The sequence below is a fragment of the Mastigoproctus giganteus genome, chromosome 7 (genome assembly GCF_048544385.1).
Source record: "Mastigoproctus giganteus isolate SK-2022 chromosome 7, ASM4854438v1, whole genome shotgun sequence".
In the NCBI taxonomy this organism is placed as follows: Eukaryota; Metazoa; Arthropoda; class Arachnida; order Uropygi; family Thelyphonidae; genus Mastigoproctus; species Mastigoproctus giganteus.
Genome location: NC_143581.1, coordinates 1,942,341 through 1,970,327, shown reverse-complemented (window position 1 = coordinate 1,970,327; position 27,987 = coordinate 1,942,341). Strand labels below are relative to the sequence as shown.

The 27,987-nt window shown below is 36.9% G+C and overlaps 1 protein-coding gene across 4 annotated transcripts in view; it reads left to right on the top strand.

Moving 5' to 3' along the window:
• The window catches only part of LOC150082427 (uncharacterized), a 253,470-nt gene extending 226,428 nt beyond the window's left edge, over positions 1–27,042 (top strand). For 3 of the 4 annotated variants that reach the window (XM_090377496.1, XM_090377495.1, XM_090377493.1), the window contains 3 exons: positions 2,361–2,467; positions 7,230–7,444; positions 26,515–27,042. In XM_090377496.1, the coding sequence (XP_090233622.1) occupies positions 2,361–2,441 (81 nt within the window). In that variant the 3' untranslated portion in view covers positions 2,442–2,467; positions 7,230–7,444; positions 26,515–27,042. The remainder of the gene's footprint in view (positions 1–2,360; positions 2,468–7,229; positions 7,445–26,514) is intronic. The other variant, XM_090377494.1, reaches the window with a different exon arrangement.
• Positions 27,043–27,987: the final 945 nt, after the last annotated feature.

Sequence of the window (27,987 nt, the reverse complement as noted above, 5' to 3'; positions counted from 1 at the left end):
GCAAAGGCGAAAAGATCGAAGTACCAAACCACCCTTTCCACCATCTACTTTACTTTTTCTTCTATATAATCTGGTTCAGCTTATATTATGTCAGTGGTGTGGCTCTGCTTTAGAGTACTTGTCTGTTCTATAATTATTTTTCGCTGCATAAGGACAACCGCCATGCAAATCCTCTGCATCGATGGATCGATCAAAGGGGAAAGGGTGGTTTGGTACTTTGATCTTTTCACCTTTGCGACGATTTGTATAGCAATTGAAATGCAGCGATTCCATGACCATTATTGGCCTCGTGGTCCTCTGTCGATATGGGGCATAATGGTCAGTCTATTTTATTTTATGCTATTTGATTTTGTTATCCTTTGGTAGTTACATTAACCCTTTTTTGGTGATATTTCACTTTTTTCAGAACTGGTACCTCTCGGGGGGGGGGATACCGCTAAATTATTTGTAATTGGCATTATTTTAAATTTTATATCATTTTAATTGGATTTAAAGTGCGAAATTATATAAGGGTTTTTTGACTACTGTTTGTCTTATCTTTACTCTCCCTTTTCGTTTGTTCATTTTATTTTGGGTTATTATTATGTTAATTTTCGCTCTACAGTTTTTGCCTTACTACTGGCTTATGTTTTATTTATTTTATTTATTTAAAAAAATTTAAAATATAGGATATATATATATATATATATATATATATAGAGAGAGAGAGAGAAATCATACAGACACCTACAGTGTAGAATAAAAGAGCACAAAAAAGATGTAGAATATGGCAGAATTCAACAATCTGGTACAGCCCTCCAATGTGGTGACATCTGGAATTTCCATAACACAAGCATCCTTTCCACAGATAGACAGTATAACAGAAGTCAATTTAAAGAAGCCTTTCTTTTCAAATAATTTGGATCCTTAGCAATCAATAGAAAACAGGGGGTTGATTTCAACCCCACAGTATATTCATCTTTTTAAAGAAAAAAATAAGTGAAGAAATAAGGTTCCAGGAAAGAAAAAGAAACGAATCAACCAGAGGAGCACACAGCGTACACCCTCTTCCAGACCCTAGAAACAGCCTACTCACCTGATCAGCAAAGTTCAACACTGGTATCCTCTACACCTCAACCCGGAACCAGAGCAAGAGAACAAAGGTCACCGCACAAGCACCCTGGATTCAGGATAAGCAACCAGCACTATTCTTATTGGCTAACTATATGAATACCTTACCTGTAAAAATGTATTGCTGACTGAGCCTCTTGCCCATTTAGGTCTGAGCATCCAGCAGGAAGAATTGGTCAGCAGGTAAGAAGTTTATTTAATTAAAAATAAGTTAACCATAATTGCAACTGAAAATAGCTCATTGTAACATAACTGTAACATAGAATTGTTCCTTTAGATCGTAATCATAACTTAGATATGCTAATTGCTAATCTGCTATTATAAACTATAACTTTTCATCTATTTTCTGTAAATTAGAATTGATCATATGTAAATACATCTTGATTGTTATTTAGATCTGCTCAATGTAAAATATAAGTTTTTTGTCTCCCAACAGCAAGGTCTGATGATGGGTATCGACAAGATACCTGAAACATTACTCAATGTATATTAGTTTAGGTAACATAAAATATTAGTTTAGGTAAATAAAATATATTAAAACTCCATGTGGTATAAGAGTGGTAATTTAGATATTATAATTTAAATATGTCAAACAATTACACAATACTTGTACAGTACATAACATGAACCTTATGACATAGCGAGCCCATTGTAAAGTGATTTGATAGTATTGTGGTCCCATTGTAAAGTAGGGGTCCATTGTATAAGTATATTAGGGTTTTGGATAAGATAAGAGGCTAAAGAAATACATTAAACTCACACCCATTAAATGTATAAACTAAATATAACAAAAATGCAAGGGGATCAGTCCCTTATATAAATAATTTTAGTAGTGGTGCACTTCTGTTTTTGGTTGCAATTTCTTCAAAATTGCATGATAGCTATCACTATGCATTGTTGTTTAATTTTAATTAGTGTGTTAATGTACTATAGTTTTTTTTTTATAATAATAATAAATTAGGCTCTTTGTGTAAGCTTGTTCCAAAACATAATGGTTGACTTTTCTAACTCAATTTTCACTTTCCTTTATTCTTTTTAAGTTACCAGAGTAATTTTGTTTTTCAAGTTACCAAACATAAATGACTTTTTTACTTATATTGCAGATTAATTTATAAAATGAAGTAAACCCTACCATAATATGTTAAAACAAATCAATTAAAATTAGATTAAATAAATTAATATAATATTTTTAGGCAAGTATAAAAGTAGGGAACATCATCTAAGTTTGTATGATTAATTTTTTCTGCTAGGGTCGTGGTGATACAACTGGTGGTTGTAAATGTGGTGTAAATGGAGTTAGATGTCATCCTAAATGCAATTACTGTCATTGAATTAGCTGTGTATCTATACAGACAGAGTAAGTAAAAAATAATAATAAAAAAGTTTTCATTGCTTTTACATTGACATACACTAGTGACTGCTTTGTTAGGTACACTACAAGGTTGCATGAAAATGGGCTGATAATCAACAGATACAGACACATTCCTATAAGTTCTTATGGAGAATTATAATCTTAGTATAACAGCCCAGAGCTGAAGTGGTATGATGTAACAGTCTGGGTCCAGAAACGAGGGGTAGAGCTGGATAAGTGTGGTTGACTGGTTGCGATTGGCATCTCGAGAACATGTCATGTGGTAGTTGCAGGTATCACTATTGGCAGGTAAAAGCACAACTCATTTTAAATTTTTAGTGTCATGAGGATTTCCTCTCTGTACTTCTTGTTCACTTGTTGATATTATTGACACTATCAAAAAAAAGCATTTAACATGGTATGGAAATGTAAAATGGATGCAAGAAACCAGGTATCCAAAGGCTGTCCTGGAATGGATACCTCCTGGAAGAAAGAGAAGAGGTAGACCTAGGAGGACATGGATGGATGAAGTATGGGAGTATATGACAGTCCGAGGTTTTTTTTATGAAAACCCAAACACGAGAGGTATTAGAACCTATAGTACTTAGTACCGTGCTTGGTTTAACTGACCAAGACACCTTGAACTGCACTTTATAGCAGGAAAAAATTCCTACCAAAAATAACTTGTAGGCTGAGGAAACCCATTGTAAATGGAAACACTCCTCTTGAAGAAGAAATTCTTGTTCACCACTGATTGGAGGACTGCCAATCTGTTGGAGTGAGGTCAGCATTTGGTTAGGTAGGAATCTATCGGTGAGTGCTAGCTGGTTATGGTTTGCTAGCAGCTGTGCTGAAAACCAGAGATATGGGCGATGGATTCGCCAAGAGCATTAATCCCACTGATATTTTACCCATGGCCATCTTGATCGTGAATAGCAGCCTTCTTTCTTCAATGTAATATCGCAACCTGTGCAATTGAACACCATCTGCTGACTGCATTGTTCTGAGTGCTGGAAGAAGGCGAAGCTTGGTGTTGGCCCATCTTAACAGCCAGAATTTCATGACAAAGATCCTTTTAAGGTTTTATTTGGCAGCCAAGGTCCATATCTCTGAGACATATAAGATGATTGGGTATAGAAAATGGTGCATCTTTTTAGCAGGTGTGGAGCTGCTGTTGCTTGGCTACCCAACATAGAGAAATTAGCTTTGGTTGCATGAGGCTAACATGGTTGGCGAATGTGAGCTTGGAGTTGAATACGACCCCCCAGACCTTTGCACTTTTGAACACTTGGAACCGAGGAGCCATTGAGCACAGACTCAGCATTGTTGGGATGCCTTGTATTGAGTAAATTACTTGTGTCAATTTCAGAGGTGAAGGTGCCCAAGTGCCTTGGCACCTTCTGCCTGTTGAGTCAGCTGTGTCCTGTAGTTTCCTGGTGATTTGTTGAGTGGTTTTGGATGGCGATGTCCTAGTAAGGAGCCTGACATCATCTGCTTATGTGATCCAGTTACATTTGTTGGCCACAAATAGCACCATGATTGCCATGAAGAGAACACTAGACAGGACCCCACCTTGAGGCACCGGCAATTATATCATGAATGAGGGTGTTTGTTCTGGCCTTTAGGACTAGGTCAGGAACAATCACTGCAGAAATGGCTTTTTAAGTGGTATAGCAGGTATATAAATGGCATGATCAGAGCTTGGGATATATAGATGGCATCAAATGCAAAGTGGATGTCAAGATATATGACTGGCAGCTCCTATCTGTCTTCTAAGGCTTCTAAGATGTTTAGTGTCATTGTAGCCAGATTAGTTATAGTTGACCTTCCTGAGATCCCGTAGTGTGTTTGTTGAGGACTGTTGCAGAGAATTTGCAGTGCTTTCTCCAGAATTTTTAGCAATACAGAGGTGCAAGTAATGGTCCTGTGTTGGCTTGGGGGAGTTGATTGTTGATTCTTAGGAATGGGCTGGACAGAGTACCTGTTCCACTATGGTGGAAAGTAGCGATTTTCAAGGCATCTGTTATATTGGTTGGGGAGTGAATCGATGATGAAAACACTTAAGCATTCGATGATGAAATGGGCAATGCCATTGCTACCAGTGGTTCTTGGGGAGGGAGAGAGTTAATGGCCCGTATTAGTTGTCGCTTGGAGATTCAGATTATACAAAGAGTATCAGTGGGGTAAGAGTGGTTGAAGAGTGGTAGGCCTCATAGAGCTGGAAGCTGCTTAGAAAATCTGGCAATGTAATCGAGCCACTCATCTGAGTTAATGTTCCTAAAAGTGAGCATTGACCCAGATGAGGAGTCAAAAAAATAGCCAGCCAATGCATTTATTGAAGTTTTTGATAGGTTGGGAGATTGGAAGATAGTTAGGATTGTTGTCAATGTGAAGAAAATAATGGCTTAATTTATTATATTTCCTTTGTGGTGGTATAGAGGAAATAACAGCCCAGTTTAGTGTGATGCATCAGTCCTTGCACCATCTAAGCTACAGCAGTAAATGCTCCCACTGTACACCATCATTATCTGCACACAACAGAAAAATAATGCAAGGAGTGGCACAACTTGGCACTAGTAGTTGAAAAGGATTGTGTGATTTGATTAATCCCACTTCCAGCTGCATCCTCTTATAGCTAGTTGTGATATTCATTGATTCCAACAGCCATTGGATCTCAATCTTGTAGAGCATGTATCTGAATGACATTGAGAGATCCATATGGCATTAGGAACTATTGCCATATATTCTTGAGGAATTGCAGATTTTTGGCTAGTATTCCACCATGGTGGAAGTTAGTTGATTCACTGCCAAGAATAGTTACTGTTTTGAGGTAAGGGGGATTGGTTACACAATATTAGATAGGTGTGCTTAATACTTAATAAAGTGGACACTGAGTGTCTATATCTTTTCACCTATCTTGCTAGGATAAATAATTCATCTCATTTTGGGAAAAAAGCAGTGGAACAAATTTTACAAAGAGGACTGGCAGATCTCTATACATTTATTCTAGATTGATGATATGAATTGTGGCACAAAATTCCTCTTAATTTGAAAATCTAACTTAGGGAAAAATATTGAATACAAATCTGATACCTTAAATGGACTGATTTGTACTAATTTAGGAAATTGTACACCCACTGAGTATAGAGATTTGGATTATGTGATGACCTTTTCAGTATCTGTCAATATATACCACATTTTCACACATTATAGAAGGCAAATATTTTGGAAAAAAAATATATGGTACTGCATATATTTGAAACAAAGATTCATATGTGCTTACTAAAACAAAATGCCAGTATTAAACAAAGCTTTTATTCATGTAACACACCAAAAATTCATTGTTTATATTTTCAGAACCATTACTAATGTTTATAATCAGAACTTCCAATTTTTTCAAAGAATGTATCATTGATATCATTTGCTGATTCTATATTTCTTGAAAAACTTAGCAACTTTCACATGTTTCACCAACTCCCACAAATTTTTCACCTTACCAATGTAAAATTTGTGGAAGTTTCATAAGTGTGCCATTTGCACATGTATGAAATTGTTGATTGCTTCATTTGTCTTGTTAGTATCAAATCATGACTTGGTGTTATCATCCAATCATCCATCTGGTTCACTCCTCACTCCTCTTAAGTATGCACATAAGATACAAGAAAGTTTTAGGCAACATTTTCCGGGAAAGAAACGCGCATGTTATGCTCTAGAAAGTGCTATAATGTTCAGCTGTTAATCTACATAAATAGGGATTGTAATTCATTCTTATTAAGTACACCTTCTGCCTTGTGAGTGCAGGATATCATTAGTCATATCTACAACCCCAGGGGCTCACATCTAGTGAGTAATGGCTTGGTACACCCAGTGTCCTGAGCTGGATATCATCATCCTTCTCTTTCTTTCTTTCTTGGTGATTCCCTTCTACTTCTCTCTCTCTCTCTCTCTCTCTCTCTCAGGGTGACTCAAATTTTTTTGGCTAGTGCAGCATAAGACTCAGACTTCCTTGCACCATATGACTAATAATAATAATATTAACATGTTAAGACAGCACAATTGTGGCTTGTCTTCTCATGGCATTGACAAGTTTTGTGAAACAGCCTTTGTAGTGATTTCTGCTTTCTGGTAGCAAAGTGGTCAGAAATAACTGAAAAACATAACAAGACATGCACTAGAATGCACACGTAGTGCTATACTCGTTTCTGGCCTTTTTTAGAATTATGTATCATCGCAGCGAAGTTGAATTAATATTAAATTAGGAACCCTAATATTAAATGTTGAATTAGGAATCGCCTTATGTAAGACACAGCACATGTCCATTCTAATTTTTGACATCACTGATGTATGGTTGCATATACAGTAAGATTTCTTGCTGTGCAAGCTTTGCATTATGCAAATCCTGTTGTTATAATCATCAAACCTATAAGAAAAATAAGGCTTAGCTACAAAATTGAAAAATAAGCATTGTTGCTTTATAAACAGTAATATTGTTTATATTATTCCATGCAACATGCAGGCAGAAATTCCAGTTTAGTCTCTGTAGTTTTCTTTTTTACAGGTGAATATTAATAAGAGATATTCATAAATGGCCAATTATAAAGATTTTGAAACTCATTCATTCATGTTGCCCATTGATGGGTTAACATGCCTAACAACACCTTGATTACTACTATAATATTAGCTATTCTTAAAACACACACACCTTTTAAAAGTATATACTGCCAGATAAAAATGTTTAAGTTTCGTTTATTCATTTTTACATCCATAGGTGGTTGAGTAATTACTATCCTTGTGCTAGCCAACTGACAGTGGAGTGTTGCACGTTGAATTCCTGCGACTTCCTAGACAGAATCTTTTGGCGTTTCTTCCTACTTAGTTCTCAGTCAGTTGATCTCATGCTGTAGCTGAAGTTTATCACCAGGATTGCTCTGATTTTCTCCTTGTGAAATAATTGCCAAGTATATGTGTTTAGTTTTTGAGCAGGTAAGTAAAGGAGAGTAGGTAAAGTGCTTGGTATGTTGCAGCAGGCATCTTGCTACAATTAATTTTATCTGGGAGTAGGATTTTCTTTCATTTGGCCTGAAGGGCAGTACTTACTAGCTTTAAGTACAAAGCTCCTACTTAATTCTGAAGTACAACTTATTTTACATAATAAGGGGGGATATTATTATAGAAGCCCTACCTTTGTAGAAGAAGAAGTTTTATCTTGAGGATTGAGTGCAAAAAAAAAGGCAATTCTCAAATGTTGTGTTGTAAATGTGTTTGACCCATTTCTCTCTTAAAAATAATGAAATTCATTCAGGAAAGATACAAAGATTGTTAATATGAATATTTCCTATTTCCAATCTATATAATTCAATATGAAATTCTCTTATTGCCAGGTGTGGTCCAGGAGATCATATGGTAACAACAACACACTAAAGAAAATCAAATTAATTGTACCAACAAAGAAAACAACACAAATCCAAGTACACTGGGTTCCCACTAAACATTCTCAAGTTTCAGCTCTTTAAATTCTTTACCATCATGCTGTCAATATTTATCAAGTGGAAATGAATGTCATTAGGTAAAAAGAAAGACTACTACACACATGTGAGGGTTTCGGTTTCGTTACATGTATATATATATATTTCCTTGAAGTAAATTTAGTAAGTTTACAGTTGTTTGCTTTCAAAACAATTTCTCCTTTTTATTGTTTGAAATTGCCTTCAAAGCAATTTCAAACATTAGATACATCCATTGCTTTGCAATCTTAATAACATATTTGAATAATTATTCCATCTCCATAAATCATTGTGTAAATAACTTATATATTTCAAGCAATGTGTCTTACATGTACACATAGAAATGTGAAATGAATTGGAACAGCCTTACTCAGAGAAACTGATATAATTCTCTCTTTTTTTTTTAAATATATCAGCATAATTCTAATTCTTATTAAAACATGCAGCTCTCTTTAGCATTACAGTTATGTTGTTCCATAAAACTTGTTACACACACACATGGCACTGGAGTGTGTGTGTGTGTGTGTGTGAGAGAGAGAGAGAGAGAGAGAGAGAGAGAGAGAGGTACAAATTAATAAATGTTACTTCCCTTGCCTTATATAAAAATTCATGCAGGAACTCAAATAACTCTGAAGACAGATTAAATTCACTTTTCTGGAGCAATGAGACTAGTTTAAAATTAAGAAATTTGCTTTTATATTTCTAAAAACAACTTCTTTTCTCTTATGTCATATTATTATTAGCCATATGGTGCAAGGAAGCCTGAGGCTTATGCTGCATTACCCTGAGAGAGAAAGAGAGAAGTAAATGGGAATAACCAAGAAAGCAAGAAAGAGAAGAATGATGATATCCAGCTCAGGACCCTGACACAGTATGCGACAACAGTATATTTAGTGGCATGTGTTACCAACTATTGGAATTTGGAAAATTGTTTGCAAGTAAATTAATCAACATGTGCAAGCTAATATAATGCGAGATAATAATCTGTCTTTATGCCAATCAGATAATTCACTTAGAGGTCAAAAGGGGTTCTTTTGAACTCTCATTCTTAGTTCTTCAAGCGTAATGAAAATATAAAAATTAAGAAAATAGGTGAGTAGATTAATCATTCTACAAAAAATTAAATGAAAGCCTAAAGAAAGTGAGAGGAAAAAATATCAATAACAAAAGATTACGGTGACTTGTAGGTCTCAGTTGGATGATGAAAAGAATATAGATAATGGAACAAATCTGGATCAAGATTTACAAGAGCTTCTTGATGATCAGTTTTTTAAGGAGTACATGCAGAAAAGAATGGAAGAAATACTTAAACATACAAATAATCAGTAAGTGATATAACTATTAGTTTTATGTGCTACTTTTCTCCCTGCTTGATGTATCCTTTATCAGGAGTACAAAAAAAAAAAAAAAAAAAAAATCTCACAACAAGCATGCTATTACATTTTGTGCACCACTTAATATATTAAGGCAAGAAATAGTTTTAAATTGTGCAGTTTTTAATGGAATTCGTTTTTGACATTATTTATGATAACAGAATGAAAAATACATTTAATAAAAGCAATTCCTGTTATTATCCAAAAGCTTATCCAGTTTTCAAAAAATAGAGGTTGCCACTTCACATCATACTAGAGGAATACTAAAATTCACAGTGACCTAATTCTATTAAATAGTTTTAAGTTAATTTTTTTTATATCATTAGGATAACCAACATGCCCTTCACTCAGTTAAAAGAAGAGCTTGAGGGGGTTCCCCTATCCTGATCTGTTATAAAAAAAAAAAAAATTCTTTTAATTGAAAACACTCAGCTCCATGTTTCAAAAACAAAAATTTAACTTTGTAATATTGAGAAACCCTACATCCAGAACACTGTGTACTAGGCATGCAAAAATAAATTTTACACAAAGTTTCATTATAAACTATTTGAATATTGAATTTTTAAAAAAAATTTTAAACAAAAAACAGTTTCAAAAATATGCACTCTGTAAAATCCCTTTTAAATTAAAATCATAATGCCAAATTCGTTTGATGAAAATAAAGTGTAGGAAGAACAGAGATGAAAAGAAACTGCATATTCATTAGGTTTGAGATTACAAACTATGCAGATGAAGAATTTTGAGCTCTTGGAAATGGATAAGTGTTTTGGAAAATTTTCCATTTTTGTTTTTACTTAATTAACACATTAAATTGTGTTCAATAAATAGCTTGATAGTCCTGTTCACATTCATTAGCTTATTTTTAAATTTAGCTAGAGATTATGTTAAGTTACGACTTAATATTTTTAGAGCTTTTGTATCAGTGATTTGGTGTGAATATCATGTCACGTAACTAGTAGTATAAACTAGTAGTGTAGTGCATGGTATGGAATTGTAGGGTTTTAATATTGCTATATAAGTAGCTTGGAGGTTCTAATCATGTAAGTAGGTGGTAGATGACTTTCATCAACCAGTAAAATACCACCACTTTGCTTATTGGAGGCTTGAAGTGGTGAAACCCATTGTTTAGTCTCTAGAGCAAAGTTTCCGGCATCCCCCTCCCCCATACTTCTCCTCCAACCCATGCACGGTACTAAGTACTATAGGTTTTGATACCTTTCGTGTTTGGGGTTTTCAAAAAAAAAAAAAAAACAATGGAAACATATAGGCTGAAGATCATGATGTTTTAGAAGGTTTATGATTTTAGAATTACAGGAAATAGCAATTTAAATAAAATTGCATTACACTGCATTTTTTTTTTTTTTTGATAATTTAATAAATTTAGCATATATTAAATAACCATATGTTTTGGAGGTCTGTGTCTCCTTCCCCCCCCTTGTGCCAAAAAATTAGCATTAGCAGAGGCTTATATAGCATCAGCAAAAAAAAAAAAAAAAACTTTCCGTTTCACCCATCCATTTGCTCCAGATGTTTGTCCAGTTCTGCCTTGAATTTATTTAAGGTGTCAACTTCTGCAATGAAAGATGGAAGTTTATTCCAGCAATCTACTACCAGCTGGCTAAAGGCAAATTTCTGCACATTCTACAACTGCCTTTCCTCAATTTGAATTTATGTGTCCTCAGGCTTTAATCAGGCATTAATCAGAATTTATGTCCCCTCAGGCTTTAATTCTTCCTCTTGTCCAGATTAATCTGGGCAAGAGGAAGAATCCCTTCAGCAGTGAGCTTACTCAAACCATTCAAGGCCTTATACAACTCGATCAAATCACCTCGAGGTGCCTAGTCTCCAGACACTGTTATTTTCAGAACTTAAGCTTTCCTTCATAAGAGCAACCCTTTGTTCCATTCAATAATCTTGTTGCCATTCACTGTACTCATTCAAGCAGCTCTGCATCCTTCCTAAAAATAAAATCAGCCTCTAGACCTGTATACAGTACTCAAGGTGTGGCCTGACCATTGCCTTATACAAGGGGATAATCACCTCATTATCCCTGCTACAAAATTCCTGTATATCGTTGACAAAACGCCATGAGCTACTCTTGCAGACTGCTGCACTACTCAGAAAACTTCATTTCTGACTGCACAATTACCCCCAGGTCCTTTTAATTCTCTACCACCCTGAGCTTAGTACCACAGTTGATACATTACTCTAGGGTTAATGATACCCATATGCAATACTTTACATTTGTCAATGTTAAACCAGTTGCCACCTCTCGGTCCATCTGCCAAACTTTTCTGGATCCTATGCAGTAGCATACAGTCATTAGTGTCATTAACAACCCTGCAAACTTGGACATTAAGCCTGCTATACCTTCATCAGTATCATTAACAAATACAGAAAACAACAATGGACCCAACACTAAACCCTTGGGACTCCACTAATAACATTAGTCCATGAAGAGGAGTGTCCATTGATTACCACTCTCTGTCTTCCTCTACTCAACCATCCCTTTATCCATAGCAGCAATTTGCCCTTAATGCCACACTGCTCTAATGTATATAGTAGTCTTCCATGTGCAACGGTATCAAAAGCTTTCCTAAAAAAAAAAACAAGTTAAGGCTGGCTTCGATTAACGGGATTAATTCGTCCCACAAGCACATCGCGCAAAACGGAAACACATTAATCGAATATAATAATCAATAAGAAAAATTATAATTGGTCCTTGACCTTCTGGAATGTCCATAAAGAATTTTAAAAATACCTTTTAAATAACTTTTTAACTGTATACAATGTAAAAGTAAATGAAAATTATTATGGAATTAAATGTTTATTGCATAAAACAGCGGTTCCCAAACTGTGCGCCGCAGAATATTTTAAATTTTTGAGGGAAACACAGCGATACTCGACATCTGTCGGACACCGTGCCAACTACTAGCTCGAGGTAGTTCACAGTTTCAGCATTTCTTATTAAGTTGTTTGGACCTAACTGCTAAACGGAACTGTTAGGTATTTATTTTGGTCTGGGTGCGCCTTGAAAAAATTACTGAGACACTAAGGTCGCCGTGAACCAAGAAAGTTTGGGAACCTCTGACATAAAATACACAATGAAGAAATGACTGTTGCGGAAATATTTGAACAGTGTTGACTTTCTCTTTTCATCAATCAATTTCCGATAGCCGACAACAATCTTCTCTGGGCCCTGGCGGAATAAATATCGCAGAGAACCTCAAACCTTTTGTTTGAGGTTCTATGCAATACAAAAGATTTCATCAAGTTCTTTTACCGTTATCTCCTTCGCGGTAACATTTTCATCTGGCTCATTTAAAAATTTGAAATTTTATGCAAGTGTGCATTGACTTTATTAGCAGGAGACAAACAAGTAGCACGTCTTCTTCCAATGGTTGATGGAACACACCGAGGCGGGCAGCAGGCAAATGTTTGTTTATTGACCGTACGATTTGCGGTATGCTTAATGCGCGATTCAAATCTTTTTCAACTATCGGATAAAAAAAAAAGATCGCGTTAACTGGAAATTTGCATTGTGTAAAGTGAAAAGTGGTATAATTTTTCAAATACCATTAACTGAAAATCGTGTTAATTGAACTCACGTTATGCGAGGCCTGACTGTGTATAATATCAGTATTATTTTTTGCATCCAGTTCCTATGTGACCACATCATAGTATTTAATCAAATTGGTCAGACAGGACTTCCCCGTAACAAGCCCATGCTGTGTCCGAACTATAACTGAAGTCTTGTCTAGATGATCCTGCAGTGTTTTTTTAAACATTGCTTCCATTTATTTCCCTGGAACAGAAGTTAAACTAACAGGTCTGTAATTTCTTGTGTCACCCTTTGATTCTCCTTTGTGAATTGGGGTCACATTTGCACATCTCCAGTTCATTGGCACCTCCCCTGAGTCCAAAGAAGCTCTCACAATTATGGCTAAGGGTTTGCTTACTTCCCTTGCTGCCTCCTTTAATATAACTGGATAGATCCTACCCACCCCCATGTGCCTTTCTTATGTTTAACTTCAACAATTTCTCCTCCTCCCTCCCCTGAATAACTCCTAATGTGTAAATGTAGATGCAAAATACTCATTCAGTTTGTCAGACACCTGTGCAGGCTCATCAACGGTTGAACCATCAATATCAAGTAGACCAATCTGATTCATCCCCTTCCTTCTACAGTTTACATAATTAAAGAACTCTTTGCTGTTTTTCTTTGCATCTTTTGCCCAAGATTTCTTGTAATCTGCCTTTCTCTATCTAATGTCCTTTGTGAGTGGAATACAGACCAGCTTATATCTACCATAGGCTTCTGTCTCACCTGTTAATTTATATGTATCTCACACATTTTTCTTCTGTGCCGCATGTCTCATTGGCCCTGAGTGCCAAGCGATAGTGCCCAAGCGATATTTTGTGCGATACATAGCATTCTTTCTCAGCGGATTAGTTATATTTATTTTCCAGTGTCACTATTCTTCTTGTTTTTCTTAAGTGATTCTTTACTTAAAAGCTTTCAAGTAGAATCCAGAAAGGAAATACACCTTTCTTTCCTTGTGTATATATATATATAATCCGTACTAACCTAACTAAACCTCTAAACCGCTTGGTCACTGGTGGCACCGCTCCTGCCTCCACATGGCGGGGCTGGAAACCTGGGAGAAGAAAAACACTCTCCCGGGGCAAAAAGGAGCAAAGATGGACATAAATAGACATGCCACTTATGGATCTCATGATTCAGATCTCTCAAACAGAGAAGACTTAAATGCAGGAAATGCAAAACGGCAGAAAAAAGAAGGAACAGAAACCCCTGCTCCTCTTTTTTTGATACTGCATTCTTTGACTGACAATCCTTTGAGTAAGCTCTCCCCATTCTTAATACAGAAATGTCTTGAGAATGTGGCGGGCCCACCAAAAATGGTTAGAAGATTAAAATCCGGAGACCTTCTAGTGGAGATGAACGAGAATAAACACTCGGAAAAACTATTAAAAATATCGACTTTTGGTGGAATTCCCACAAAGGTTACCCCGCATGCCACCTTAAACTCCTCTAAAGGGATAATAGCCGAGTGGGATCTCCTTAACGTATCTGAGGAGGAAATCGTTCAGGAATTAGGCAATCAAAATGTAATAAATGCCAAAAGGATAGTCATTAAGAAAGATTGGGTTCTTACTCCTACCTGAATGGTCATTCTTACATTTAAAACACCAATTTTACCAACAACTATTAAAGCTGGATATTTAAGGTGCAAAATTTGACCTTATGTTCCAAACCCAGTCTGGTGTTTTAAATGCCAAAAATTTGGACACTCACAAGCAGTCTGCAGGGGTGTAACCATCTGTGCCTCCTGTGGTTCAAAAGAGCATGTTCACACAGACTGCCCCACTGAAATACAAAGCTGCCCAAACTGTAAGGGGAATCATTCAGCATTTTCAAAGGAGTGCATCCAGTGGCAGACTGAAAAGAATATACAAAAGTGCCATACCAAGAAGCAAAAAGACATTGTTTAAAATTTCAAATAAATTGCCATCTTATTCTTCAGTTGTAAAAAAGCAACGATCCATAACAGTACAAACAGATTGTTCAGTTCCGCCAAGCATCTCAATTTCTGATTGGGCCAGGTCAGTCCTCTCTACACTAAAAGAACAGCCTACCCAACAGCAATCAACTCATTCGGTAAACACACCATTGACAATACCGCCAGATAAAAATTCTGTTCAACAGCCAGTTAATCAAACAAGCTCTGAAAGAAATAATCAAAAAACCAGTACTGATACCATGGACATAGATAGAAATTCACACCGAGATGACCCACTTCTTGAACTTCATGCAGAAGAGGAGGACATGGACGTCACTAGACCAAATTTCCCAAAAAGGGAAAAAAGACTAGACAGGCGCAAACAGACCACATCCCGTAAGCAAGCAGACACACCCGATAATCCTCAATAATGCATAGAATCATTCAATGGAATTGTCGCGGACTCCGAGCTAACTCAGACGATGTTTATGACTTAATTACCGAATATAAGCCTGCTGTTCTTTGCTACAGGAAACAAACCTGACCCCTAAAATAACTATGAGCATAAAACATCATATAATGCTTAGAAAGGATAGGAACGACTCTAGTACAGCACATGGAGGTGTAGCATTGCTAGTAAACTCCAGAACTCCTTTCAGACCAGTCCCACTGCAAACAACTTTAGAAGCAATTGCTGCTAGAGTTATGGTTAAGATAGCGGTAACAGTTGTTTCCATATACCTTTCGCCAAACTATTCATACTCTCTAGCAGATTTGAATGATTTAGTTACTCAGCTGCCACCACCTTTCTGTATCTTGGGTGACTGGAATGGGCATCACCCCCTATGGGGTTCCTCGCACCTTGATAAGAGAGGTCAGTTAATTGAAAAATTTCTTGAAAGGCACAACTTAACATTATTAAACAATGGGACTCACACATATGTGCATCTTTCCTCAAGGTCAACTTCTGCAATTGATCTTTCAATATGCTTGCCAAACCTCCTTCCTCTTATTGATTGGACGGTCACTGATAACCTGCGAAATAGTGACCACTTTCCAGTAATATGCACACTATCGGCTAACTCTCCTCCTCAAACTGAGATAAAAACTGTTTGGAAATTCGACAAAGCTAACTGGAAGAAATATCAAGAGCTGGCACATCTAGATATTCAGACTATTGAGACCCTCACCATTGACTCTGCCGTAACTTACATAACTCAGCAAATGATAGCAGCTGCAGAAACCAGTATACCCAGATCATCCATGAAAACTCGCTCCCACCCAAAGATATGGTGGAATGAAGCCTGTAGCAATGCGAAAAAAGAGAAGAATAGATACTGGAACTTATTTCGTAAATACCCAACCACAGCTAATCTCATACAGTTCAAGAAAGCTAGAGCTAAATCTTGTCACATACAACGAATAAGCAAAAAAGAGACATGGTCTAAATATGCCTCCTCTATAAACAGGACCACAAATATCAGAACTGTTCGGACTAAAGTTCGAAGAATTAATGGAAAATATCCACCTATAACCACTCCGATAATATATCTAAAAGGCAAAGAAATCTGCAATCCTCTCGATATTTCTAATACATTAGGTGAAACCTTTGAAAAAATCTCCGCTGTAACCGCATTTGAGCCAAGTTTCCAGGCACATAAAATACAAGCAGAAAAATATAATCTCAATTTCAGTACTTCACGACAGCATCCATATAATGTACCCCTTACCATGGCAGAGTTACGTAGCGAGCGTACTTGCAAGATCCAAAAATAGTGCTGCTGGCCCGTGGAGTGTACTGTGCCATGATATATCACTTGAGTGAAGAATCCCTTTCTGCTCTGCTAAAACTGTATAATAGAATCTTCGGCGAAGACTACTACCCTACCAGTTGGCGTCATTCTATTGTATTAGCTTTCCCAAAACCAGGAAAGGACCATTCAGATCCAGCAAATTACCGACCGATAGCGTTAACTAGTTGTATAGGAAAAGCATTAGAAAAAATAATTAATGCCAGATTGACATGGTTCCTAGAGACTGAATGCATTCTAAGTCAAAATCAATATGGATTTCGAAGAACTAGATCAACACTTGACCTTATGGTCAAAGCTGAAGGAAACATCCAAAATGCATTTCTCAGGAACGAACACCTAGTGATGATATGTCTTGACATCGAAAAAGCTTTTGATACAACCTGGCGGTATGGAATTCTTCACGATCTCTATGAATCCGGTATTCGTGGTCATCTTCCAAAATTTATCCAGAACTTTTTGAGCAATAGGACCTTTTAGGTACGATTTCACTCTGCTCTCTCACAAACATTTGTGCAAGAAGAGGGGGTCCCTCAGGGTTCTGTGCTTAGTGCCACGCTCTTCTCTCTCTCTCAGGATTAATTCCATTACAAAATGTATTCCTGACACAGTTGAAACTTATCTGTATGCCGACGATCTGGCGATCTCAAGCCACTCACAAAACATGCGTTTCATTGAATGGCAGCTTCAAGGTACAATTAACAAGCTTGTTCAGTGGGCCAAAAATAATGGATACAGACTTTCAAAACAAAAAACAACAGCAATTCATTTTTGCCATAAATGGAATTTACATCCAGATCCCGATTTACGTCTTGATTCTCATCCAATTTCTTTTCAACAGAGTATTAGCTTTCTTGGACTAATTCTGGATAGAAAACTTAGTTTCTTAGAGCATATTAAACATATTCGTACAACCTGTCTAAAGAAGCTGAATCTCCTCAGGGCAATTTCCGCTGTGTCATGGGGTGCAGATCGGTACATGCTGCTGCACTTGTACCGGTCGCTCATAAGATCCAAACTAGACTATGGGTCACCTGCATATGCCTCAGCTAGAGAAAGTGTATTAAAATGGCTCGACCCAGTACATCACAATGCCCTCCGAATTGCACTGGGAGCTTTTTTGTAAATTTTACCCAAATTTACACTGATGGTTCCAAGACAGATAGTAAAGTTGGAGCAGCTGCAGTTCTACCAAACAATACAATATCCCAGCAGCTCCCTTTGGAGTACAGTATTTACACCACAGAACTGTATGCTATCCTGATGGCTCTAGACAATGTAAAACAGTCATTATATCCTCAAACTATTATCTACACCGATTCCTTAAGTGCTGTATCTGCTCTTCAGTGTAAATTTCCTTCCAGTCATCCGTTTCTACAACAAATTCAAACCAAGTTAGTGCAGCTTCTTGCAAACAGGCAAAAATTAATTTTCTGTTGGATACCTGGGCACTCTGGAATCAGAGGAAACGAACAAGTGGATCTTGCAGCCAAGAACGCCAGTCACATAAAATCAGACATGAAGATACCTTACACAGATTTAAAACGCATCATACATACCAAAGTTAGAAAAAAATGGCTATCCATTTGGCAGGGAGAAAAAAGCAATAAGCTTTTTCAGATTAAAAACAATCACAAGAAGTGGCTATCAAGCCTAAGAGGCAATAGAAAGGAAGAAGTAGTACTTGCTAGAATTCGAATAGGACATACTCACCTAACTCATAGTTATTTACTCACTCAGGATGACCCTCCACTATGCAGCAACTGCCAAACTCAACTCACAGTAAACCACTTGATCATTGAATGCCCATTATATCTGAGAGAACGAAAAACAGCTTTCTCTTCACATCTATATTCTTCTAATAAACTTACCTTACAACAGATTCTCGGAGACCGACAAGATATTAATGATGTTTTTACCTTCCTCAAATTGATAAACAAATATCACCTGATCTGAATCCTTTTATTTAATATAACAATCATGTATCAAATAAGATTGAAATAGGTGCATTATGGCCTTAGTAGCCCTTGCACCAATAAATCCAACAAACAACAACAACAACATGTCTCATTAGTTCATCTGACATCCATTTAGGCCAAAACCTTGAACAATATTTCTTAGTTGATATAAAAAAAGCCTAGTAGCTTCCAAGATTAATTGTTTGAATGCTTTCCATTTAGAATTTGCTGTTGGTAAAATTATCAATTGGTCCCATAGAGTTTAAAAACTGCCATCCACTGTAGTCACCTTTATGAAAGCAAAAACCCTTTCCTTTACCCTTGATGGTAATTACCTCTTTGAGTAAATCCCACATCAGCACACTGTGATCACTTCCATCTAGTGGTTCCTTTATCTGCAGATTCTTAATGTAGGAAGCATCGCTACTGACAATCACATCAAGAGCTCCCTCTAGTTGCTGCTCTAACATGCTGCTGCTGTAGAAAACAATCATTCAATAAATCCACAAAAGCCTTGCTACTGTATTGAAATAATTACACTCAAACGCCAGCCAAGCGGTTAAAATTTTACTATAAAATAAAATAAATATGATACAAATATTGGTTAAACTAGACTATTACAATAAATATGTTAAAACAATTAAAAACAATGCTAAAATTGTTAAAATATATTAAAATAGCAAAGCTTTCAGAGACCACTGTCTCATTTCTCAACACTGTTGAGGAAGGAGACAGTACCGAAACTTTCGGAGACCACTGTCTCCGAAAGCTTTGCTATTTTAGTATATTTTAACAATTTTAGCATTGTTTTTAATTGTTTTAACATATTTATTGTAATAGTCTAGTTTAACCGATATTTGTATCATATTTATTTTATTTTATATTTGATTTTATTTTATAGTAAAATTTTAACTGCTTGGCTAGTGTTTGAGTGTAATTATTTCAATATGGAATTACCCAGCCCCATAGGCCTTTTTGAAGATGCCTTGCTACTGTGTGAGTGACCAATACACAATTTCCAGTGAATATCTGGGAAGTTAAAACACCCCATTATAAGACAATCTCATTTATTGGCCTGCTCTATTGCTCTGTACAGTTGGTCATTATACTCATTAGAGTCATTAGGCCTATGATACACTCCTACTTTCAAATTTGCCTTCCCAGTATTTATATCATACAAACTGACTCAACATTGCACTGTCCACCCATGTCAATTGGATGCATTTCCTTAGATTTTATGTGTTTCTTAACTAATAGCATAACCCCTCCTCCCTTCCTATCTGTCTGTCCTTTCTCTACACACTGTACTCACCAAATTCCAATTCTGCATCCCTTATATCTGTGTGACATCAAGTCTCTGAGAATTACCTGGAGATCGGCATTTAAGGAATTCGTGGCAGATATTCGAGAAGTTGAAGCTGATTGAGCCGGGCAAGATTTTTCAAAATGGAAAGTGGAATGCAATGTGCTATCATCGGCAAAACTATGGATAGAATTTCCAGTCAATGGAAGAAGGTCATTAATATACAAGAGGAAAAGAACTGAACCTTGGGGGACACCAGCATTAGTGGAGAAGTTAAAAAACAGAGTACCATCACCTTCAGTTAGTGATCAGAGAGAAAACTGGATAACCAATTACAAAAAACAGTTGGCAAACCGTAAGATGGAAGCTTATTTAAAAGACCTTTATGCCAAACACTATCGAAAGCCTTTGAGATGTCAAGAGCAACGGCTTGTTTTTCACCAAACTTTTCCATTGAATTTGTCCATAAATGAATAACATAAGCCAGAATATCACCAGTGGATCGACACTGATTTAATCAATACTGGTGATTGTTGATCAGACAGAAGGTTTCTAGGTAGTTTAAGAGTTGGCAGTTAATTGATTTCTCCATTACTTTAGAAACAGAAGTAATTGCAATGGAACAATAATTTGACGGGAGAGATTTGTCACCCTTTTTAGGAACTGGTTGGATATGAGCAAATTTCCAAGCAGAAGGAAAAACACCTTTGGAATAAGAAAGTGAAAAAAGTGGCAAAGAACAGGAGTACGTTCAGGAGCACAGGTTTTGAGAACAAGTGGAGAAATACCATCAGGACCTGGAGCTTTCTTAGCATCAAGATTCGGCAAAATCCTTTTGATATCCTTTTGATGGAAGACCACAGGAGGCATTGAATGGAGCTTGTTGTAAATGGTGGGAGGTGTTTTACCAAGATCATTAATACATGAGTTGGAAGAAAAATGGGATGCTAGCAGGTCAGCTTTAGCCTTGGCTGAAGTGACAACAGAACCATCTGGTTTTGACAGAGGTGGGAGCAGAGATGGGCAAAAGTTGCAGCCAATAGCTTTGGCAAGAGACCAGAATGCTCGGCAACCATTAGGGTAAGAAGCAAGTTTTCTACTCTTAGACTGTTCAAAATCTAGTTTGGACTGATTAATGACTGCTTTACAATTTTTGCAAGCTTTGGTAGAAAATGAAACTGAAGTTTTGGAAACAAGCCAATTACGATATGCAACGTTCTTCTCTTGAACAGCCTTAGCACATTTATTGGAAAACCAAGGTTTAGATAAAGGACGAGATTTTAAAGGGGAGTGTGGAATAAAGGATTCCATTCCTACAAGAATAATTTCATTGGCGCGATCAGAGTAAACGTTAACATCAGAAGTTTTGAAACAGTAGTTCGACCACGGAAAAGAAGAAAAGAAATCTCGCAGGTCATCCCATTTTACATTTTTGCAATGCCAAAAAATATGAGGTTGGGAATGGCCATGAGATGAAGGCTCCATTGGAGAAGAGACAATCACCAAGTTGTGATCCGAGGTACAAAAGGACCACTCACTTCGACAGTGTACTTAGAAGGGTTGTTTTTGAGAAAAAGATCAAGTGTGTTGGCTGTATGGTTAGGACTGTCCGATATTCTTGTAGGTAAATTAACAATCTGTGTAAGGTCATTAGAAATTACAAAAGCCTCAGCACCTCAACCAGCTGGGTTGGTGTGACACAAACACAGAAGCCAGCTGGAGTTGTGAACATTAAAATCACTAAGGAAAATTACTTCACTGTTAGGAAAGTTGGACTGGAGAAAGTCAAGTTGCAAAGAGAGGAAGTCAAAGAGCTCCAAATGGTTAGTGGAGTTGGGAGAACGGTAGAGAGGTCAGATGAATTTGACACAATGAGGTAGAGAGATTTTAAACCAGAGAAGGGCACCTCCGTAGCCAGGTGGGAAGGAGCAGCAGTGCGTAGCACACGCTTCTTGATTAGACCGGAGTTCGAGCCCATCACCACCAAATAGGGAGGATGCGGAAAGGTCAGGGAATGACCACCGCATAATATCCCGGAGCAATATGGCCTTTGTTGCTAATGCTCCTAAAAACCAAATAACAAACAACAAACAAACAAACCAGAAAAGATCAAAGAGAGGAGATTCCAAATTACCAATTCTCTGACAGGGAATATTGGAACAGACATATGCACAAATACCACCTTTGAGGCAAAAGGAATCATACAGCAAATAATTTGGGCAACTCAGATGAACAGTAGTTGAATCAACCGATAACTGAGATTCTGTCAGAAAAAGTACATGGGGTTTGGCCGACTGCAAGTGGAAATGGACATCATTGAGATTAGAACTGAGACCACATCATCAGCCATTTTCAATCCACTGCAGGATGAAGGCCTCTCCAGCAACTTTTCAGTTCCTTCTGTTTTGAGCACTGGCCATCCATTTACTACCCACAGACTCATGAATTTCATCTATCCATCTCCGCCTTTGTCTTCCAGGTTTTCTTCTAGCTCCTCTTGGATACCATTCTGTTATTTTCTTAGTCCATCTGTCATCATGTCTTCGAGCTATGTGTCCTGCCCAAGACCATTTTAGTTCTTTAGTTTTGATAAGAATGTCCTTTACTTGAGTTTTCTGCCTAATCCATGTGTTTCTCTTCTTATCTAACAGTCTGATTCCCAATATAATTCGTTCCATTCTTCGCTGTGTAGTTCTCAGCTTCTCTTCCATTCTTTTGGTGAGTGCCCAAGTTTCACTTCCATAAGTCATGGTGGGGAGTATACATTGGTCCATTATTTTACGTTTCAGACAAACTGGGATATTGCTCTTCAGTATGTGACTATATTTCCTGAATGCTATCCATCCAAAATTTATTCTTCTCTTGACTTCCAGCCATTTATCATTATTACAGCTAATAACTTGTCCCAGATAAGTATATGACTCCACCTTTTCAATTACTGCTCCTTCAATCATTATTTCCCTTTCCGTGGCATACTTGTTCTTCATTACTTTTGTTTTAGCCATATTCATCTTTAGTCCAAAATCCTTACTAAATGTGCATAACTGATTAAGATTTTCCTCTAATTCTTTGGGATCGTGGCTTATAATCACAATGTCATCTGCAAATCGTAAATGGTTTAGGTACTCTCCGTTCACATTGACTCCTTTCTGCGACCAGTCTAATCTTCTGAAAGCTCCCTCAAGGGCAGCAGTAAACAGCTTCGGAGATATTGTGTCTCCTTGTCGAACTCCTTTCTCGATTTTAAATTTGCTACTGTCTTTGTCTAGTCTAATAAAGGAGGTAGCACTCTAATATATTTTCTTCAAAATCATAATATATGGGGTATCTATGCCTTGTCTTTCCAGTGCCCGAAACATTGCCTTATGCTGTATGGAGTCAAATGCCTTTTCATAAATCCACAAATGCCAGGCATAATGGTGTTTTATATTCATTTGCTTTCTCCATTAGCTGTGATATTACGTGAAGGTGATCCATAGTTGAGAATCCTGTCCTAAAGCCAGATTGCTCTTTCGGTTGATTCTCATCAAGTATTCTTTCTAACCTGTTAGTAATGACCCTTGTGAACAACTTGTAGATGTTGGATAACAAGCTAATTGGTCTATAATTTCCAATTTCTGATTTATCTCCTTTCTTATGCAGCAAAACTATGATTGCATTATTCCACTGCTTAGGCGTCACACCTTTTCTAATGCACTTTGTGAAGAGCCTTGCCAGTTTTTGTGTTATGTCTCTTCCTCCCAATTTTAACAACTCTACAGTAACTTCATCTTCCCCCGGGGCTTTCCGATTCTTCATTTTCTTCAATGCATGTTCTACCTCATCACGAAGAATATTGGGTATGTCGTATATGTTGCTACTTTGCAATCCATCTTCCCCACTGCTGGAATCATTCCCCTGCTCCTTGTATAATTCTCTATAGTAGTCTTCTGCTATTTGAATTATGCCTTCTCTGCTGTTTATAAGTACACCATCGCTATTCTTCAATTTCAGTATCATTTGTCTTTCTGTATTACTGCTCATGGCTGCTGATTTAAATCCTTTGTTTTCCCTTAATGCTTGTTCTACTTTTCTTGTGTTAAATCTTCTTATGTCCTCTCTGAGTCTCTTTCTAATGGCTTTGCATAACTCAGTATACTCAATTTTCTCCCTGTCAGTGTTTTTCTCGCTCTTCATTTGTCGTCTTCGGTTCATCATGGCAAGTGTTTCTTGACTAATTTTTTCTTCTTTGGATTTCTGTTTCCCTATAGGTTTCTTGGGCTTTATCACTTTCAGAAAGTTGTAATATTCCTCATCGATATCTTGGTCCTCGGCAGTCTGCAGAAGCTCAAACTTGTTTTTAAGTTCCAGCATACTGCTTTTTCTCCTCCTCTGTTATCTCAAAGACCTTTGTATTATTTACTCGAGTCAGTTTTTTCCTTTCCTTTCCTACATCTATATCAAGTGTACATCTTACCATTCTGTGATCACTTCCAACATTTACCTTATTCAGGACGGTAACATCATTCACAATATATCTTCTGTTAGTGAGGATGAAGTCGATTTCATTAGTTGTTAATCCATTTGGACTCTTCCATGTCCACTTTCTGTTCACCCTTTTCTTGAAAAAAGTGTTCATTACTGACAGTCCTTGAGATTCTGCAAATTCCACAAGTCTTTCACCTCTTATTTCTTTCACCAATTCCAAAATTTCCTATAGTTCCTCTTTCTGCGCTGTTTTGCCTTTTTCCAACCTTAGCATTGAAGTCCCCCATTATAATAGTGTAGTGGGTTTTCTGCTCATCTAGAAGACTCAATTTCGGTGTACATTTCTTCAACCTCTTCATCGTCATGGCTCGATGTTGGTGCATAAATCATTATAATCTTTAGCTTGTACCTCTTAGAAATCTTGAGTATTAGTCATGACACTCTTGGTGATGTACTTTTGAATTCCAAAATGTTGTTTTTAAAATCTTTATGGACCAGAAACCCAACTCCACCTTCACTCCTTTCACTGTTTCCATTGGTGTACAGCAGATTTCCACTTGATAAACTTATAAATGATTCATTTCTTCTTCTTCTTTCAGCCAAACCGATGATATTCCAATTCACATTTTCTACTTCCTTTTCCAGCTCTAATATCCTGTCTTCACCGATGAGTGATCGTATGTTATAACAGGCCAAGTTCAGTTTCCGTGCATGGCAGCCAGGTCGTACCCAGAGATTCTTAGCACCCTCTGCTTCCACTCTGATCCTCTCGCTGCCGTAAGAGGGAGAGTGAAAGCTGCTGGGGACTGAGGGCCATTTGTATTGTTGTGCTCTCATTGCTGGAGGGTTTGGTCTTTTCCTCTTCACGCTGACCAGGCATCTTGAAGAGAACCACTCTACACGTTCGTTGCCACCTAAGTGACGTAACAGGGCTTACCATCGAGAAGGTGTGCATGAGTGGATTTTAGGGAGGCAGGCCAACCGGACTTCTCCTAAATCTTCTGTAATAGAGAGATATTGGATCCATCAGTGTTTTAGGCTGAGTGTCTGATAACACACAGGATACCTGTTCCCCTCTAAGCACCTGAGAGGGTGTAAATTCAAATTGAGGAAAGACAGTTATAGAATAGATGTGTGGAAATTTGCCTTTGGCCAGCAGGCGGTTGATTTCTAAAATAAACTTGGAGCAAATGGATGGGTGGAATGGTAAGTTTTTTTTTTTTTTTTTTGGCTGATGCTATATAAGCTTGCTTTCTTTCATCATCATATGCCTCTACTAATGCTACCTCATCATGCAGGGTCTCCACAATGAGTTTGCTGCACTTCATAAAAAAACTTGGTTTGCTCATTGCTATGTACTTGTCTTAGTGGCACCAGAGGGTCACAGATTCTCTGTGACCTTTTGGTGCCTCTGTAAAGCCAGTCAGTGTATGCAATTTCATATGAGGGTTATGTTGTTCATGTTATGTGACTGGCTTCTTAGTTACTGGGAGTTTGTGATAGCCTGGAAGGCAACCTACCAGAGAAAGAGAGTGAGAAAGGATGATGAGTACGTGGGGGATGAAAGATGGGAGGCATCAATGAAAAAAAAAAAAAAAAAAAGATGGGGTTGGAAGGTAAGAAGTGTGATTCTAAACACATGGTGGAGAACAAAGCAAAGTCTGTTCTAGGGAATGGTAGTACCTCAACACTGCAGACACACTTCCCCAGGTTGGGGTTGAGAAGAATGAGAGAGCAGAATAAGAGAGTGTTGAGAGGTGTAGAAAGGGGATAATGCTATATACTGAGGCTGTGCCCTCCTTTATAATTATCACCTTATAATTTTAATTTATACTAAACTATATAGATCAAAAGGTGAGCCTTGATATAAGCCTTTTTTTTTTAAAAGCCTTTTCTTTTTAATTAATTCAGCAGCTTTTTCAGTTGTATAGCTGCTGTTTTTTATCATATATGATGGCCCTTCAATTAGTTTAATATGTTGCATTTTTCCTCTAAGATTTCTCCATGATATAGGATACAGCATAGTGATCTGATAGCTTATATTTCTGCAAGAGACAAAATAGCAGATTTTTTGTTGTTTATCTCAAATATCTAATAAAATATTTTTAATATTAGGGCTCACCAAAGGAAGGGGTGTCAGCTACACAACATCTCAGGAAATATAGTCTAAGATGGAAAAGTAAAGAAGAAACAAAAAGGAAAAAAGCATTCAGTTTATGAATATAGATTATCTTGAATTCTGTCTGCGTGTGTGAATATATGTATATACATAACTGACATATATTTTTATATATCTTTTATTGCTTCTCTTGTATAAGCAGTGAAGAAACTGGGTTTGCCATTGTGAAAGAGATACTTGTGTGGCATAAGGAATACTATTTCACCTGTACATTTATATATGATTGCTTCTCCAGTTCATTGTCATTTCTTGTCTTCAGCATTGGTGCTTGGCAGGTATTGAAGAAATCATTAACGAAATTACCAAAGGAATTGAAAACTAATTATTAAAGTATATGCTCTGTTGCACAAAACTAGCACTCAGGATTTATCAAAAAAAAAAAAGCATGATTTGGTGTTACTTTTGTCAAGGACCAGTTTTGGTGCATGTGCTATAAGTAAATGAATAATTTGTGTGAAGTGCCATTATCAAGGACATTAACATAATTGAGTTCAAAAGTGTATCAGTTGACAAAATTGTATGCTTAAGTTTATGTAAATAAAATTATGCTGTTTTTTAATTTAGTTTCTTTGTAGATATATTTACATTATATGTGTATGGACTCAATTTCTTTTTAAGCAAATGTTTACAAATATTCTTTTAAAAACCATTTTAATATAAATTCAGTATTCCTAGGAACAATTTATCATACACTGATTATCAGTATCACACTTTCTCATTAATTTTTTGTTTCTCATAAAACATATATTAATTCTAATAAAAAGACTGTTACTAAAGAATTGCAGCTGTAAAATTTTATTTGTCCTAAATGATTACTTAAAGGACAGAGGAAGGTAACTGATTTGTAAATACTGTTATTTCTTCAGTTACCATGAGTTTATTTATTTTTGATTCTTCAATTCAGCCACTGAAGGAATTATCCAATAAACATACACCACAAGTGCTATGGCTTGATACAGAATACAGTGGAATATTTTTTAAGTAATAGGAATACAGGGCTACTGCATGATGATGCACTTATCATGCATATCATTATTATTATTGCTCTTTATATTCTTTCTCCCTGAATGTGGGTTCCACCTTGTGATTGTTATGGGTGGTTGTTATGTCTGGTGTTACTGTTGGTTGAGGAACTCTCTGACTATCCTACAGGTGTTTGTTGGGAGACCTATTGCTGCTAGTCTGTTATGTAGGGGTACCATACTGGTGGTTGACAAGATGATCGGGATGGTTGTTACTTGTTGCATATGCCATGTCTCTTTTATCTCCTCTCCAGTCTTAGGTGTGTATGCTTCCTGATTTTTTCCCCATGGGATTTCTGCAGGTAGCTAGTGTTGGGTACTGCTATGTCAATCAGATAGGTAGCCTTTTCCCTTTTGTCCACAAGGGTTATGTCTGGTCTGTTGTGT